At 59.2% G+C, this 17,976-nt stretch overlaps 2 protein-coding genes across 8 annotated transcripts in view; both read left to right on the top strand.

The window, feature by feature from the left end:
- The window catches only part of SPEG (striated muscle enriched protein kinase), a 58,327-nt gene extending 45,923 nt beyond the window's left edge, over positions 1-12,404 (top strand). For 5 of the 7 annotated variants that reach the window (XM_047773582.1, XM_047773584.1, XM_047773585.1 and 2 more), the window contains 13 exons: positions 674-742; positions 980-2,960; positions 3,253-3,384; positions 6,016-6,132; positions 6,261-6,428; positions 6,525-6,647; positions 6,813-6,980; positions 7,113-7,722; positions 8,472-8,711; positions 8,791-9,014; positions 10,081-10,156; positions 10,370-10,519; positions 11,376-12,404. In XM_047773582.1, the coding sequence (XP_047629538.1) occupies positions 674-742; positions 980-2,960; positions 3,253-3,384; positions 6,016-6,132; positions 6,261-6,428; positions 6,525-6,647; positions 6,813-6,980; positions 7,113-7,722; positions 8,472-8,711; positions 8,791-9,014; positions 10,081-10,156; positions 10,370-10,519; positions 11,376-11,568 (4,251 nt within the window). In that variant the 3' untranslated portion in view covers positions 11,569-12,404. The other 2 variants (XM_047773583.1, XM_047773586.1) reach the window with 2 other exon arrangements.
- A 2,687-nt stretch (positions 12,405-15,091) lies between these two features.
- On the top strand, positions 15,092-17,448 carry SPEGNB (SPEG neighbor). Its single transcript, XM_047770491.1, is given in 5 exon segments — positions 15,092-15,219; positions 15,845-16,152; positions 16,881-17,022; positions 17,224-17,303; positions 17,306-17,448. Coding segments are annotated over 5 exon segments (714 nt in total). The 3' UTR covers positions 17,362-17,448.
- The last annotated feature ends 528 nt before the right edge of the window (positions 17,449-17,976 follow it).

The following is a 17,976-nucleotide window of genomic DNA, read 5'->3' on the forward strand; positions in this document are numbered from 1 at the left end:
CCCACACGCTGTGGTTGGTGGGTGGCCCGGCTGGTTTATTCTCTTGGTTTTGAGCTCCCTGGGGGCAGGACTCTCACTCATTCATCTTCAAACCCCAGCACCGCAGGGCACAGAGCCAGGCACAGGGAGGCGTTCAGCAAATAACCCAGAAAAAGCGACTGCACAAACCACCCAGTGAGCGTTGCGCTGGGTCCACAGAAGGCTGAGGTCATTCTGGTATCTGTCCTTGGAGTACAAGCCTGGTCTCTCAGATCAGAAACGAGCTCTGAAAAGGACAGCCTGGGTGGGTCAAGGACAGCTGAGGGAAGAATCTGTAGTCCAGCCCACCAAGGCTCCAGATGTCAGGGGTGCTGGCTCTCCATGGAGACCAAGGGTGAGCTGGAGAGCAGGGTTCGAGCTGGGGCGACCAGTGTACCAGGACAGGGCCTTGAACCCTAGGTTCGGCTCTGGAGCCTAGGAGCCACCAATTTCCTGCCTCTCCATTTAGGTTCAGGGCATGTGTCCACAGGGAGTCCCCTGGACTGTGGGAGTTGTTTTGAGAGATCCAAGGGACCCAGGCCCCATGCTGCTCTAACTACTGTCCCCTCCCGGGGACCTTGTCTCTCCATTGGCAAGCCTGGAGGGTTAGGGTTGACAGAGGACTTTCCCTCAGGCCCTCTTTCCTGGTTTGCAGACTCAGGCAAAGGGCGCAGAGGTGAGCACGGATCACCTAAAGCTCTTCCTGTCCCGGCGGAGGTGGCAGGTGAGTTTGGCAGGGCCCTGCCTGGTGCCTTCATCATCTCCCTCTGCAGCCTTCTCTCTGGAACCCTGCTTTTTCTACCGGTGCCTGCTTCTGCTCATCAGTCTTCATCCACTTTTTATCCTTTCGACTCCCCTTTCTGCCTGCCTTTGGCCTTTTCCCCTGGGGATGAGGTGGGCCTGAGGGGGTCGGTTCAGCCCCAGGGGCCACTCGGGTCTGACTCTAGTACCCTGTCTCCAGCGCTCCCAGATCAGCTACAAGTGCCACCTGGTGCTGCGCCCCATCCCTGAGCTGCTGCGGGCACCCCCGGAGCGGGTGTGGGTGGCTGTGCCCAGAAGACCACCCCCCAGTGGAGGGCTGTCGTCCTCCTCCGATTCTGAAGAGGAAGAGCTGGAGGAGCTGCCCTCAGTGCCCCGGCCCCTGCAGCCCGAGTTCTCAGGCTCCCGGGTGTCCCTCACTGACATTCCCACTGAGGACGAGGCCCTGGGGACCCCAGAGGCTGGGGCGGCCACCCCCATGGACTGGCAGGAGCAAGGCAGGTCCCCCTCTAAGGACCAGGAGGCCCCCAGCCCTCAGGCACTCCCCTCCTCAGGCCAGGAGCCCCTGTCTGGGCCCAGCCCCCGGCGGGGAGAGCTCCGGAGGGGCAGCTCAGCTGAGAGCGCCCTGCCCCGGGCCGGGCCGAGGGAGCCGGGCCGGGGCCTGCACAAGGCAGCATCCGTAGAGCTGCCGCAGCGCCGAAGCCCCAGCCCGGGGGCCACCCGCCTGACCCGAGGAGGCCTGGGTGAGGGCGAGTATGCCCAGAGGCTGCAGGCCCTGCGCCAGCGGCTGCTGCGGGGTGGCCCGGAGGATGGCAAGGTCAGCGGCCTCAGGGGCCCCCTGCTGGAGAGCCTGGGGGGCCGTGCCCGGGACCCCCGGCTGGCGCGGGCGGCCTCCAGTGAGGCGGCCCCCCACCACCAGCTCCCACCTGAGACTCGGGGCCTGCAGAAGAGCAGCAGCTTCTCGCAGGGTGAGGCAGAGCCTCGAGGCAGGCACCGCCGAGCTGGGGCGCCCCTCGAGATTCCCGTGGCCCGGCTCGGGGCCCGCAGGCTGCAGGAGTCTCCCTCCTTGTCTGCCCTCAGCGAGGCCCAACCACCTAGCCCGGTGCGGCCCAGTGCTCCCAAGCCCAGTGCCCCCAAGTCTTCAGAGCTTCCTGCCACCACCACACCCAGTGTTGCTGCCCAGCCCTCAGCACCCCAGCCTGCCCGAGAGAGGGCCCCAGAGTCCACACCAGAACCAGTCACAGCCGCTAAGCCTGCACAGACCCCCATAGTTCTGCAAACCCTAGCCCCCCCACTCACACCCTATGCCCAGATCATGCAGTCACTCCAGCTGTCGGGCCACGAACAAGGCCCCCCTCCGGGCCATGTTGCACCTCCGTCGTCGGAGCCCAAGCCCCACCCTGCTGTGTTCGCCAGGGTGGCCTCCCCACCTCCGGGAGCATCGGAGAAGCGCGTGCCTTTAGCCGGGGCTCCCCCAGGGCCTGCCGTGAAAGCCCGGGTCCCCACGGTGCCCCGCAGACCAGGGAGCAGTCTCAGCAGCAGCATTGAGAACCTGGAGTCGGAGGCTGTGTTCGAGGCCAAGTTCAAGCGCAGCCGTGAGTCGCCCCTGTCGCGGGGGCTGCGGCTGCTGAGCCGCTCGCGCTCCGAGGAGCGCGGCCCCTTCCGCGGGGCAGAGGAGGAGGACGGCATCTACCGGCCCAGCCCGGCGGGAACGCCGCTGGAGCTAGTGCGACGGCCCGAGCGCTCCCGCTCCGTGCAAGACCTCAGGGCGGTCGGGGAGCCGGGCCTCGTCCGCCGCCTCTCGCTGTCGCTGTCCCAGCGTCTGCGGCGGACCCCGCCCGCGCAGCGCCACCCGGCCTGGGAGCCCCGCGGCGGGGACGGGGAGAGCTCGGAGGGCGGCAGCTCGGCGCGGGGGTCCCCGGTGCTGGCGGTGCGCAGGAGGCTCAGCTCCACGCTGGAGCGGCTGTCGAGCCGCCTGCAGCGCAGCGGCAGCAGCGAGGACTCGGGGGGCGCGTCGGGCCGCAGCACACCGCTCTTCGGACGGCTGCGCAGGGCCACGTCCGAGGGCGAGAGCCTGCGGCGCATGGGTCTCGCGCACAACCAGCTGGCGGCCCAGGTCGGCGCCACCACGCCTTCTGCGGAGTCCCTGGGCTCCGAGGCCAGCGCCACGTCGGGCTCGTCAGGTGAGGAGAGTCCCAGGGGCAGAGTGAAGGGCTCCTGTGTGAGCGAGTGGGGCTGGGGTGACAGGTGCGCTGGAGAGCCGCTCTGGGATGAGGAGGAGGCCGGGGCACCCACCGCAAAGATGGAACCGATAGGACTGGAGCGGCCGCGAGGCTGAGGGGCAGAGATCCGTTTGGGAGCTGGCCAGGGTAGGGGCTAGAAGTTGGTTCTCTATTGTCTGCACTGAGATCTTCGGGCAGGGGCGCCCTTTTTGGTACCCGCTGGGCAAGCGCTCATGGGCCTGGTTCTTGGCAGCTCCTGCAGAGAGCCGAAGCCGCCTGCGCTGGGGCTTCTCTCGACTGCGGAAGGGCAAGGGGCTGTCACAGCCAAACCTCTCTGCCAGCATCCAGGAGGATTTGGGTCACCAGTATGTGCGCAGTGAGTCAGGTAATAGAGGCCTACTGGGTGAGTAGGCTCCTTTCCACCCCAGTCATAGCTGGGTGGGGACATGGCCCACCTTGGGGGAGCCCTGGCAGTGGGGGAAGGGGCCTGAAGTTAGGAAAACAACAACAATAATAGCAGCAGCTCCATTAATTAGCACTGCCATGTGTCCTGTTGAGCACATTATAGGCACTGCCTCATTCAACCCTCTCGCCTTGTTTAGCATCTGTTCTTGTCATCTCCCTATTTTACAGGTGAGGGAACAGAAGCTTAGCCGTGCTAAGTAACTTGTCCAGGTCACAGAGCTGATAGTAAGTGGAGCAGCCAGAGGGTTGGACTGTCTGACCCTCTGCAGCCAGAGCCCAGAAGTGGCTTCGGGACCTCATACTAATGCCTTTCTTTGGCCAGCCTCCTCCCCAGGAGGTCTCTGTCACTGGGTGTCCTTCTGAAGGAGTTCCTGGCACTCCAGCCCCCCTGCAGATGTGTATTGTGAGCGTGCACCCCAATTCTTTCTCTCCCAGCCTAGAGGCTCACGATCCAGGTTGTGCCCCCAATCCTCCATTTCTCTATAGCCCCAAGCGCTGGCTCACCCCTCCCTGTCCCCCTGCCCCACAGAAGGCACCTGGCATGGATAAGCAGCCTTCAGGGGTCCTTGTCATGGGGAGGGGGCTGTTGGGATACGCCCTGGTCTGTGTCTCTGCCCATTTGTCCTGGGGCTGCAGGGATAGTCTCTGCCTGGGTCACCTCAGTCCTCTACCTCACAGGGGGACAAAGGCTTCAGGAAGCCAGGGTTTCCAGATGAGCCTGCAGAAAGGAGCAGGCTGCATGCAGGACCTTTATCAATCACCAATCTGTTCTCCAATTTCCCGATAAAACTCAGAACTGTCCCAGATGGGCCTCAGCCAGGCTCAAAGTGACCGTGTCCCTCCTTGGCCAGAGGAGCTGGGCAGTGGGCGGTGAGGCTGTAGTGAGGGAAGAGGAGGGAGGGAGGCTAGCTGGTGGGGGCAGAGGTGGAGAAGGCGGGGGAAGAGAGAGACAGAAGCCAGCTCAGAGGCCTGGGGACAGCTGATCCCTGCCCACTGGGACCTCCCTCCCAACTCCGTTTTGCTTGTGCAGCTGACTTCTCGCCGAGGCCGTGTCCCCTTACTTCATCGTCTTCCCCTCCCCCCGGGAAGAAGGCTGTCCCATGTCCACTTTACCAACTAGGGCTGGCCCCTGGGGGCTGGGGGTGGGACTGGCAGAGCTGGGTCAGGGTCACCTTTCACCTGTCCTGCTTGGCTCCCCCCTCTTCCCTACCCGTTACCTTCACTTGGTCTGAAGGCGAACATTGATGACACTGTATGTATGTTGTTGGAACCTCGCTGTGGGACCCCCTCCTTGGGGACCAAGGGGGTACAGCGGGAACAGGGGCGCCCTGCTATCCTGATCATCCGCTTCTGCAGATCCTCTTCTGCCCAGTTCGCCCCCACCCCTAGTCCCTCCTGGTTTCTCAAACAGGCAGCAGCTGGGGTTCCAGGGCATCTCCCCCTAGCTCTTTCTGCCCCCATGAAGAAAATCCAGCACCCCCGCTACCACCACACCACCACCATCACTGCCACCCCCGGAATGTTCTAAAAAGGCTTTCCCAGCTCCGGAGGCAGGAATGCGAATCCTCATGGCCCTGAGGAGCCACAGGGCGGCAACGACCTGGAGCAAAGATGTTGGCCCATCCACAGCCGTGCCGTGGGCCCATTCGCCAGCCAGCTGTGAAGCCAGCTTTGCTGAAACAGCCTCTTTCTCTGGGGATCGGTTTTCTGGCTTCTCCACTGGGCATATTAACGAGATAATAATCACAACAACAATAGAAGCTAACATCTATGAGCACTTATTATATGTTCGACATCTGCTAAGCGCTTTATATGCCTCTCTGAATTCTCACAACAGCCCTGTGAGCTTGGTGTTATTATTTTTCTCCGTTTACTGACAAGGTCCAAGGTCAGATACTGTCTCTCATCCCTTCAAAAGCTCTCACCACTTAGCTGACCTGAAGGAGTGTATAGAAGGTCTAGGACCAGCTCCCCAGACCCCCCCTCCCCGCCCCCGGAGGTGGGGAACAGGAGGAGGGAAGGCTGACACATTTCCAGGGTCTGCCCCAGGTCTGCCTTGACTGCAGGTCTTTTGAGATTCCGCATTCTGATGGAACATGTATTTATTCCTGGGAGTCTCAGCTCAGGTCACCAGCTCCTGTCAGTTGCCCAGCGGTGCCCCAGAAGGAGTGGATATGGCAGGAGCTTAACCATTGTAGTTTTTCAATATTTGTTTTTATTTTATTTAACAAATGCTTATAGAGCTTTTCCTTCGCGCCAGGCTGTACTCCAGGTGACTTATAAACATACGTGCTAGCTACGTGGCTTCTCCAATAGTCAGTGAAAGGAAAAGATAGTTCTATACACAGTGAGTGCCTGGGGCAGTGATGCTTGCCCCAAAGGAAAGTCTCAAAGGCAGCGTTCTGCTTCCCACCTCGGACTGGGAAGAGATGGCCTTTCACTCTGCTCCCTGCAGGCAGCGCCAGCTCTCAGCATCATCCCCCGTCCCCCCCATCAGTGCTCAGTGAGCCAGGTCCCCGCAGGCCCATGGCTGTCTTTGCTGTCCCCGTAGACTTTCCCCCGGTCTTCCACATCAAACTCAAGGACCAGGTGCTGCTGGAAGGAGAGGCGGCCACCCTGCTCTGCCTGCCGGCTGCCTGCCCTGCACCCCACATCTCCTGGATGAAAGGTAAGGGGGTCACTTCTCCCCCAGACAGAGGGATAGGCAAGTGGCCCCAGGGCCAGGGGATGTTCAGTGGGATGTGGTGTCTGTGCTGCCTCACTCTGCTGCCCCTCCTGCTCCTCCTTTGCCCCCAGACAAGCAGTCCCTGCGGTCCGAGCCCTCGGTGGTCATCGTGTCCTGCAAAGACGGCCGGCAACTGCTGAGCATCCCCCGGGCGGGCAAGCGGCATGCAGGGCTCTACGAGTGCTCAGCCACCAACGTCCTAGGCAGCATCACCAGCTCCTGTACCGTGGCTGTGGCCCGTGAGCCTGGGGCAGGGACCGAGGTGGGGGGTGATGGGGGCTGGATGGACCCAAAGCTGGGGCAGGAACTCACTGGGGCTCCCCTTGTCTTGCCAGGCATCCCAGGAAAGCTAGCTCCTCCCGAGGTGCCCCAGACCTACCAAGACACGGCGCTGGTGCTCTGGAAGCCAGGAGATAGCAGGGCACCTTGCACTTACACACTGGAGCGGCGGGTGGATGGTGAGGAACCAGCAGGCTCTGGGGGCCGGGGGAGGGCAGAGAAGCTGGGGAGACAGGTTCCCTCCTTGGGCAAACATCCCTCCCTCACCAGGCTCCTCACAGATGGCACTGGGAGCTTGGGCCACCCCTTCTCTGGCCTCAGCCCCTCCTCCATGCTGCCTATAGGGGAGTCTTCCTGGCACCCCGTGAGCTCGGGCATCCCTGACTGTTACTACAACGTGACCCACCTGCCAGTCGGTGTGACCATGAGGTTCCGTGTGGCCTGTGCCAATCGTGCTGGGCAGGGGCCTTTCAGCAACCCTTCCGAGAAGGTCCTTGTCAGGGGCGTGCAAGGTCAGTGCGACAGGGTAGGGGGTGGCCAGAGAGTGCAGGGGACCCTGAGACCAGGGTCTGGCCCCTCCTGAAGCATGTGGTGGTATCCCCGGGGCACCACGGTAATGATTTTCTTTCTCTGTCTCCACTTAGATTCCGCAGCTCCGCCGTCTGCTGCTCACGGAGATGCCCCTGTTACCTCAGGGCCGGCCAGGGCCCCGCCTCCCGACTCTCCTACCTCACTGGCCCCTTCCCCAAGCCCCTCCGCTGCTCCTGCTCCCCCAGACCTCCAGTCAGCCCCTACCCACCCCTCATCTCCCCCAGCACCCCCCAGCCAGGCCTTGTCCTCACTCAAGGCTGTGGGTCCACCTCCCCAAACCCCCCCACGAAAGCACAGGGGCCTGCAGGCTGCCCAGCAAGTAGAGCCTACCCCACCCAGTGCCCAGGTCCCCCCAAGTAAGCCCAAGTCTCCCGTCCCTGACACTGGGACCCCGACCCCAGCCTCTGCCCCTCAGGGGGTGAAGACTTCCTCAGCTCCCTTGTATATGGTAACCTCCTTCGTGTCTGCACCACCAGCCCCCGAGCCCCCAGCCCCGGAGCCCCCTCCTGAGCCCACCAAGGTGACGGTGCAGAGCCTCAGCCCAGCCCAGGAGGTGGTCAGCTCCCCTGGGGGGGGTTCCCGCAGCTATCCCAGGCCGGAGGGCACCACCCTTCGACAGGGCCCCCCTCAGAAACCCTACACTTTCCTGGAGGAGAAGGCCAGGCAAGCAGGGCCAGGGCTAGGGAGGGGGGACAGAGGTGAGGGAGGCGTGGAATGTCCAGAACACAGGGATTCAGAGAGAAGACCAGCCTCCCTGGGCCTGGGTGGGGGGGAGGACTTGCTGAGCTCTGGGTCCTTAGGCTCATTCAGTTCCGATGTCCTCTGTGCCAGGCACCATGCTGAGTGCTTTGGCCATCTGATCTCATTTAATATTCACAGATGAGAGGGAGACACTGCATTACTCCATTCCACAGGTGGGAACACTGAGGTTAGAGAGGTTATGGGCTTTGCTTAAGGAACTGAGCCAGTGAGTGGCAGAGCTGGGACTCAAACCCAGGTTCCTGGGAGTTCACGTTGTGGCTCAGCGGGTTAGAACCCGACTAGTGTCCGTGAGGATGTGGGTTCCATCCCTGGCCTCACTCGGTAGGTTAAGGATCCAGAGTTGCTGTGAACTGTGGTGTAGGTCACAGATGGGGCTCGGATCCCACACGCCTGTGGCTGTGGTATAGGCCCACAGCTGCAGCTCTGATTGGACCCCTAGCCTGGGAACTTCCATATGCCATGGGTGCGGCCCCAAAAAGCAAAAAACAAAACAAAACAACCCAGGTTCCTGAGATTGAACTCCAGAGCCCACCCCGGGAACCACAGCACTCTTGCCCCCAGGGTCCCCCTGTGCTCCCCCCTGCTTAACCCTCACAATGCAGGTGTCCCCCTGTCTCCTCTGAGCCTGTGGTATTACCCCCAACACACAGGGGCCGCTTTGGTGTAGTGCGTGCCTGCCGGGAGAATGCCACCGGGCGAACGTTTGTGGCCAAGATCGTGCCCTATGCAGCCGAGGGCAAGCGGCGGGTCCTGCAGGAGTACGAAGTGCTACGGACACTGCACCATGAGCGGCTCATGTCCCTCCACGAGGCCTACATCACCCCACGTTACCTTGTGCTTATCGCCGAGAGCTGCGGCAACCGGGAACTCCTCTGTGGGCTCAGTGACAGGTAGCTGGGCCTTCTGGGGGAACGGGGAGCGAGGTTGGGAGGAGCTGGGCTGGGCTGTCACCATGCCCCATCCCTCCAGGTTCCGGTATTCAGAGGACGACGTGGCCACCTACGTGGTGCAGCTGCTCCAAGGCCTGGACTACCTCCATGGCCGCCACGTGCTGCACTTGGACATCAAGCCAGACAACCTGCTGCTGGCCCCTGACAATGCCCTCAAGATTGTGGACTTCGGCAGCGCCCAGCCCTACAACCCCCAGGCTCTGCGGCCCCTCGGCCACCGCACGGGCACGCTGGAGTTCATGGGTAAGGGCACCAGGCCAGCCAGGGGAAGTAGGGGCACTGCCGAAGGGGCAGCAGCCAGGGCTCACCTCACTTCACTCACTTACAGGCCATTTATTGAGTGCTTCCTGTATGCAAACAATGAATTGAGTCCTTTCTGTGGGTTTTTAAAAATTTCTCTTTATAGTAGCTTAGCCTAATAGTACCCCCATTTTACAGATGAGGAAACAGGGTCACAGGAAGCTTACGTATTTGTTCAATATCAGACAGTTATAAATGGTAGAGCCAGGATTCAATAAAGTTGAAAAGACAGGAGAATCAATTTATTAATTTATATAAATAAGGGAAACCAGCTATCATTTAACTACTTGCTAAATACTTTCTGGAGTTCCCATCATGGCTCAGTGGAAATGAATCTGACTAGTATGCATGAGGATGCAGGTTTGATTCCTGGCCTCGGTCAGTGGGTTAAGGATCAGGCGTTGCCGTGAGCTGTGGTGTAGGTCACTGACGCGGCTCAGATCTGGCGTTGCTGTGGCTCTGGTGTAGGTCGGCAGCTGTTGATCTGATTCGATCCGTGGCATGGGAACCTCCATGTGCCCTGGGTGTGGCCCTCAAAAGACCAAAAAAAAAAAAAACCTTTCTGGTCGTCATCTCTATTCCTTAGAGCCTCACTTTACAGAGAAGGAGATGGAGAGCCAGACAGGTCTAGTACATTGCCCAGGGTCCTGTTGCTAGAAGGGGCAGGCTGGGTCTAGAGCCAGCCAAGCTGATTTCAAAGGTTCTTAATCACAGTGCTGGCCACAGTCTTTGTGAATGGACGCCTTCAGAGCCGATCAAAGGGTTCTGGTGACCTTGGCTCTCAGCTCCTCTGCTATTCTGGGGACACCCCTTCATTCAGTGCTGGGCTGATTCCTCAGGTGCCCACATCTCGCCTGGGGGCCACTCTCCCTGCTGCTCTGGTTGTACCCACAGTCTGTGACTTGGGCATAGTCCTGCTCCTCAAGCCCCCAGGTGGGGCCTCCTCTGCCTCTCCCTGCGCCCTTGCCACTAGGAAGCTGGTCCAGCTTGGCCTCTTGTCTCCTTTCAGCTCCTGAGATGGTAAAGGGAGACCCCATCGGCTCTGCCACGGACATCTGGGGAGCAGGGGTGCTCACCTACATCATGTGAGTACCTCCGGGGCCCACCTTCCGCCCGCACCCCCTCCCGCTCCTGCCCTCCGTCCCCGGCCACACATCCATGTTCACACATGAGCACCCGGTGCGGGTAGCCTTGTCCTTGAGCACTGTGCCCCTAAGAACCCCCACACTAATGTCCCCCCTGGACCTGTGAGTTGACCCTCCGTCTGCATGTGCTAGACTGAACTGTCTCCATCACAGGCTCAGTGGACGCTCCCCGTTCTATGAGCCAGACCCCCAGGAAACAGAGGCTCGCATTGTGGGGGGCCGCTTTGATGCCTTCCAGCTGTACCCCAACACGTCCCAGAGCGCCACCCTCTTCATGCGAAAAGTCCTCTCAGTACATCCCTGGTGAGTGTGTCCCACACCTGCTGACCTCCCAGGCATGACCTGCCCTTGACCTCAGGCCACCCCGGCCCAGCCCATGCCTAGGTCCCCCACCTCCTCCCCCCACCCCGAGTAATAACACCACTGCTTCTGCTGCTGCTGTGGCTACTGTTATTACTACTCCTAAGTGGTTGTACTACCACCGTTTAAAACCCATAACGGAGAGGTCCCATTGTGGCACAGCGGAAACGAATCCAGCTGGGAACCATGAGGTTTTGGGTTCGATCCCTGGCCTCGCTCAGTGGGTTAAGGATCCAGCATTGCCGTGAGCTGTGGTGTAGGCCAGTGGCTACAGCTCCATATGCCACGGGTGTGGCCCTAAAAAGACAAAAAGACAAAAATTTAAAAAAAATCCATAACAGGAGTCCCCCTTTTGGCTCAGCAGTAATGAACCCAACTAGTATCCCTGAGAATGTGGGTTCGATCCCTGGCCTCGCTCAGTGGGTTAAGGATCCAGCATTGCCATGAGCTGCGGCATAGGTTGCAGATGCGCCTCAGCCCTGGCAATGCTGTGGCTGTGGCATAGGCTGGCAGCTGCGGCTCTGGTTAGACCCCTAGTCTGGGAACTTCCATAAGCTGCAGTGCAGCCCTCAAAAGCAAAACAAATAAATAAAGCCCTTAACAGCCCTGTTACATAGGCGGAAGCACCCTTGTCATTCCATTCCAGAGACTGGGAAACTGAGCCCCAGAGCTGTCCTAAATCACTCACTAGGGGTGAATCCAGGATGGGGAGTCCCGTCCCTGGGAGGGTGGGGCCCCACACCGCCCCCCCCAGGGGGGCTGTACCTCCAGCCTCACTGTCTCTGGCTTGGCCTGGCAGGAGCCGGCCCTCCTTGCAGGACTGCCTGGCCCACCCGTGGCTGCAGGACGCCTACCTGATGAAGCTGCGCCGCCAGACACTCACCTTCACCACCAACCGGCTCAAGGAGTTCTTGGGCGAGCAGCGGCGCCGCAGGGCCGAGGCCGCCACCCGCCACAAGGTGCTGCTCCGCTCCTACCCAGGCAGCCCCTAGCAGCTCTGACCACAGCCGGGCCTCGGGCTTCCCGCCGCTGCCGAGGGACATTCCAGGGCCCCTGCTGAGCCGGGTGGGCCCGGGGCTCGGACACCACCAGCAGCAACATCCGGCCGGGCTATTACCTCATGGACCTGCGGGGACAGGGACCCCAGCTTTGGCCAATGCCACCCGGCCAAAGCCAGAGCGGGAGACCCGTTGGCCAGGCTGGGTGGGGTCAGGAGCAGGAAGAGGGGCAGGAGGGGAGCGATGAGGAAAAGAAGCTGAGGAATAGGGATCGGGAGACTCTAGAAGGATCTGGGGGAGGGAGGCAGTGCATCTGAGTATGAGTGGCCGGAAAGGAGGGAAGTGGGGGAGCCCAGGGTGTCAACAGGCCACTGGATGGGAGTGTCAGTGAAGCAGGGACAGGACGTGGAGACAGTGCTGAGGAGCCAGAGCTAGTACGTGAGAGAGGGCAGTGAGGTGGGGAGGGAGAGGAGAGAGGTCTCAGGTGGGGCTGGGGTGGGCCAGCTGCCAGCATCCCCAGAAGCAGGGATGAAGGAGAAGCTTGAAGGCTGGAGGCTGGAGGTAGTGGTCACTCAAGCGGCACTCTTCTCCTGTCCCAGTGGATGCAGCTCTGGGTCCTCCATGCCAGCCCAAGGATGTCCCCATCACCTTTCCGTGGCCTTCACCCTTCTTCCCATTCATATTTATTTATTTATTGACTTTTATGAAGTCTCACTACCATCCAGTTCCTATTGCCCATGTTGTCCTGACCATCCCCTCCCGCCATCGAGCTGTCCGTGCAGCTGTCTGTCCGTCTGTCACAAGGAAAATAAAAATGGCAAGCAGCAGGACCTATGTGTGTGGTCTATGCGAAGGGATGGCTGAGGGTACAGAATGTTGGGGGCACTGGGACGGGCATTCCATCCTCCTCTGGGCCAGCAGGAGCCAAGGTCTACCCGCTAGCATTTTAGGACTTTCCTCCCTCGTCCCCTGCCCCTCACCTCTTCCCTATTCCTAGAGGGAGGACAAAGTCGATCTGTATCTCCCTCAGAAGTTTCTGGAATCCTGGCAGGACCACTCAATCCCCTTCAACCAGATGCTAGTGCCCCACCACCACCACCACCTCTTCTTACATGTTCCAACATTACAACTGGGAGGATGCTGGGCTCTGGAATGGACCAGCCCACACCCCAATCCTGGCTCAGCCTCCTGTACTCTGCTCAGGAGATGGGCCAGCTCTGAGAGTTTCATCCTAATGATTGGCAGGAGCAGGTGGCGTGAAGAGCTGTAGAGGAAACCAGGACAGGACCCCCGGCCTCCCGAGCTCTCAGTGTTAGAGCCCCAGTCAGGACGCTGGGGCCCCAGTTGCACAGGGCAGCTATGAGTGCTCTGGTCCGTGTGTCTCTGTGATGGCGCCATCAACGAGAATTTTCCTAGGGCCCCACAACACTCAATCTGGACCTTCTTGTTCCCACTGGAAGCAAGGGGGTCCACTGAGTGCTAAGGCACTGCCCCCTGCAGTGCTGCACAAGAATCACTGCGCAAGGTCCTAGAACAAGCTGCACTGCCCCGAGGTGGGAGGAAGGGGAGCCAATTCTTATGTCTGGAGGGACTGTCCCTCCCCCAGGCCCTTGAAAACCGTGTTCTTGGCAAAGTAAGAAGAATAAAGCTTTTCACCATAAGTAGAAGGATCTGGTGCTGGTGTGTTGCTGAGTGAGGTGGTGGGCCCCTGGGCTATAGCCCAAACCCTTTGCCCAGCCCAGCTTATCTGGCTTCTCAGATCCAAGGGAAGAAGGAAGCTCCACTATTATAAAAATAACAGGCTATTAAAACCAGCTGGAAGGAACCAGAAAGGCCCCTTTCCCACCTGCCTCTTAGTGATGAAGATATATAGTTTGCCTGTGAGAACCTCTAATCCCCTACACATTGCAAGTGGTTTCATATAAAAATGAGGTGCCTGAACTCATATCTTGATAAATGGTAAAATTCTTCTCCTGTCCCCCTGTCTGATCTTGAGCTTCCTGCTCATCTCCATTGGACATGGCGTGTGAACTGCTTGTTCCAAACTCAGAGGAGCAAAGGTAATTTATGTCAGCAGAGCCATGTCAAAGTTGCTCTGATCAAAAGGTGACAGCACTCTGCACCCAGGTGGGCAGTTATAATGAATGGAAGTAAGGCTTACCTGGTGCACAGGCCTGGGCAGACTGGACCTGAGGCAAGTTCCAGAGGGGTTAACTGAACCCCTTCCCTCCAGGTGGACTGATGCCCCTATGCCCCAGCTTATGTCTGGAGAAAGAGATTGGGCAGACCTACACTTTGGGAGTTATTGCCAATCTCCAGGGACAGTGTAGTCCAGCCAGACCCTACCATGTCACATAGAGTGGAGTGCCTGGGCATGAGGTGGCAGGAGGGGACGCTCTTCTTAAAAATCTCTAAGATTCCCTCTGGGTTTATACCAGTTTGCCACCAGGAGGCAGTGTGGAAATGACAACCCTAGATTCCTGGGGTCAGGGAAGTAAGGCATTTCCAGATTTGTCGTGATTGCCACGTGGATCATAATTGGCTAGATGGACAGTAAAGTCCATTGCTACTCTGGCTTCATTCAAGGACATCCCCACAAACACTCTCACCCCTTAACTATGTCCTGGAAAGGGCAGCTTGTCTCAGTGTCCAGAGACCCACCTGAGTGTATATTGCCCTAGCAGGGAGCTGAATCTCTTATCAACCAGGGGTCCTTTCTGGTCCTCCTGGGAGTGGGGTGGATACCCCTGCTCTGGGAAGGGATGAGGCCTCATCCAGCTGCCCAGCTGTCAGAATGCTGACACATAGGGCACCCCAGAGCTGCTCGGGTTCCCCCCCCCGGGGGGGGGGCTGTCCCAGTGGCTGAGCCAGCATCCCAGGCACCCTCAGGCTAAATAAGGAATCAGCCTGGGTTAAGGAGGCAGGGGCTGGGGTCCCCAGGGGCTTGGGGCAACCATGCCAAACAAGGCAAGGAGGGGAGCGATCTATAAAACCTGGGCCCAGGGGAGTTTCCTTCGTGGCGCAGTGGTTAACGAATCCGACTAGGAACCATGAGGTTGCGGGTTCGATCCCTGCCCTTGCTCAGTGCATTGACGATCCGGCGTTGCCGTGAGTTGTGGTGTAGGTTGCAGACGCGGCTCGGATCCCGCGTTGCTGTGGCTCTGGCGTAGGCCAGTGGCTACAGCTCCGATTGGCCCCCTAGCCTGGGAACATCCATATGCCACAGGAGCGGCCCAAAGAAATAGCAAAAAGACAAAAAAAAACAACAAAAAACAAAACCTGGGCCCAGGGCTGAGCACCTGCCCGTGCCCCTGCTGTGCCATCTGGAAGGGCTCCGTGCCTCTTGCTACTGAGCCAGTGGACCCAAGGTCCGAAGTCGACCCGTCATAGTGAGTCTACATCCTCAAATCAGCCGTGGACACTCCCACTTCAGGGAATCTTCTGATTCCGCAGGGGAAAGGCTGAAGGTCAGAGTCTCTGTGTCAGCCCAAACTCCTGGTTGTGTCCTGCCCCTCAGATGTCCAAAGCAGCTCCCGCCAAAAAACCGGCAGCTGCAGCCCCACCTCAGGGATGTACCCTAGATATCAATGACCCCCAGGTCCAGAAAGCCACCATTCGCATCTAGGCCTCTTACCTGGGCCACAGGTGAGGGGGACCCCTGGGGAACCTGCGGGGGAAGACAGGTGGAGTGCAGAACGCTCATTCCTGCATTTGGGGGCTGGGGAGAGGCAGAACACAGTGTCCCCGGCCACTGGAGTCACTGGACTTAAGGGAGAGTTGTTACTGAGGTGTGGAAAAGCGGCCGACAGACACAGAGTAGGTCGGGTTTTTTTGTTTGTTTGTTTGTCTTTTTGCCACTTCTTGGGCCGCTCCCACGGCATATGGAGGTTCCCAGGCTAGGGGTCCCATCAGAGCTGTAGCCACTAGCCTATGCCAGAGCCACAGCAACGCAGGATCCGAGCCGCGTCTGCAACCTACACCACAGCTCACGGCTACACCACAGCTCACGGCAATGCCGGATCGTCAATGCACTGAGCAAGGGCAGGGATCGAACCCGCAACCTCATGGTTCCTAGTCGGATTCGTTAACCGGGGAACTCCCAGTAGATCGTTTTTATCAGGGTAACAATTCAGGGGTCGCTGACTTCCTTACACACCCTTCCCTGTTTAAAGAGGTCTAGTGGGCCGAGGGGGCGGGCTGGGGGGGATGTACGGATGGACAAGGCTGCGGGCCGGCCAGAGCCGTGTCAGAGAGCTGGGCCCGCGGATAGGTCCCGGAAGGAGCTGCGCGAGAAGGGGCCGCCGCGAGTGCTGGAGCCGCTGAAGGATGTCGTGCTGATCGAGGGCAGCGCGGCCAAGCTGACTTGCCGCATTTCGGCTTTTCCGGGCCCATTCATCCGCTGGACAAAGGACGGCAAGGAGCTGCGCGACGGGTCCAAGTATCGCTACGTCTTCGAAGACCCTGACATAGTCGCACTGGTGGTGCGCGATGGCGAGCTGGCAGACCTGGGCCAGTATAGCATCAACATAACCAACCCCTTCGGCCAGTGCTCCGACTCAGCGCGCATCCTCGTGGAAGGTAGGCGCGCTCTGGGTCCAGCGCCACTGTGCAGAGCTGCACCACCCAGCGGGCGCCCACAGCCGAGTCCAGCCAGGGTTTGAGCTCTGGTCTTTTGGCTCCCAGCCCAGGGCAATTTCCAAGGCACCATGAAATGTGTGAACATTCCAGGGCTTTGATCTGCAGTCTCTCTCTCTCTCTTTTTTTTTTTGGTCTTTTTGCTATTTCTTGGGCCGCTTCCTCGGCATATGGAGGTTCCCAGGCTAGGGGTCGAATCGGAGCTGTAGCCACCAGCCTACGCCAGAGTCACAGCAACGCGGGATCCGAGCCGCATCTGCAACCTACACCACAACTCACGGCAACGCCGGATCCTTAACCCACTGAGCAAGGGCAGGGACCGAACCCGAAACCTCATGGTTCCTAGTCGGATTCGTTAACCACTGCACCACGATGGGAACTCCTCTCTGTCTTTTTTAATATTTATATAATTATTTTAAAAAATTATTATAGTTGATTTACAATGTCCTGTCAATTTCTGCTGTATGTAGTATCTCTTTTGAGCCTTCATTCACTTCTGAGAGGGGCAGGATTAATCCTGTTTGACAACTGAGTGATGAAGCCCCAGAGAAGCTAAAGATTAGCCCAACGTCACACAGCGAGCTTAAATCCATCTCGTATTTAGAGCAGGGTAACAACCCGCCTCACCTCTAGGTCCCTCACTGGGGGGAGTTCCCTTTTCCTTCGTCTAGTCCCGGAGAAGATTAAGAAGGGACCGGATAACACCAAGGCGCGCAAAGGCACCACTGTAACGCTGACAGCGGAGATCCTGGGCGAACCTGCGCCGGACGTGGGCTGGGCCAAGGACGGCGTAGACAACGATGAGGATGACAGGCGAGGCGGGGAGACTTGCCTCAAGGACAGCGCCTGGAGCGGGAGCTTGGGTGAGAGTTTGGGCGGGACCGGGCCCAGAAAATTGGCGGAAATGGGATGGGGGCGGGGCACTGGGAGGCAAAGAACAGAGCTGGTTAATTAGCCCTGCCTGGGCGCCTGTAAACTGACCCAAGGCCCTGCCCACCCTCTCTTCCCGCCCAGAGTGCTCTTCAAGATCGGCAGTACCAACACCACGCTGACCGTCCGTCGGGCCACGCCAGAGGACAGCGGCAACTACGAGGTGTAGTGGAGAACAGCCTGGGCATGGACCAGAGCTTTGCTCGCGTAGACGTGGCCTGAAAGGGACCCTCAGACCCTTCGCCCTGGCTCCAAGGCCCGGGGTGGGTGGAACCGACAACCCTCCTTCATCTTGCTTAATAAAGCTGCACTCCCTGACCCTCCGGTCTGTTCTGTTCTTTCGAGACTCCATTTCCCCTGCCCTCGCACACACTCTTATTCCAGACCAACAAACCACGGTCACAGCATGTTGGGGTCAGAATGTTTGGAGAGGGTCTCGTCCAGCGCTTCATTTTGCAGACAGTAAATCTGAGATAAGATTTCTCTCATGGTCAAAAGTTCGTTCACTTCACAAACGCACTGGCAGAGAAGTCTATGACTTCGCCTTCCCTTCTTTGTATACCTCAAGCCCCACCCTCTCCTGGGGCGGGGGGGTAGGCATTCTGGCCCCTCCCATTTCAAGGGTGGACACACCCACTCAGGTCTCCAGACTTGCTCTGCCCGGTGACTTGGCTCTCGGTTTTGGCTGCTATCCCTGGGCCTTTTCCTAGGTCCTGTTCCTAAATTCCAACTACTGCTTCTCAGGCCCCGCCTTTCTTCACTATTAGACCCGCCCCCTCAATCCCTTGGCCACGCCCCCGTGATCTCCCTTAAGTCCCACCTCCTATCGCTCGGTTA

This window comes from Phacochoerus africanus, chromosome 3, assembly GCF_016906955.1.
Source record: "Phacochoerus africanus isolate WHEZ1 chromosome 3, ROS_Pafr_v1, whole genome shotgun sequence".
In the NCBI taxonomy this organism is placed as follows: Eukaryota; Metazoa; Chordata; class Mammalia; order Artiodactyla; family Suidae; genus Phacochoerus; species Phacochoerus africanus.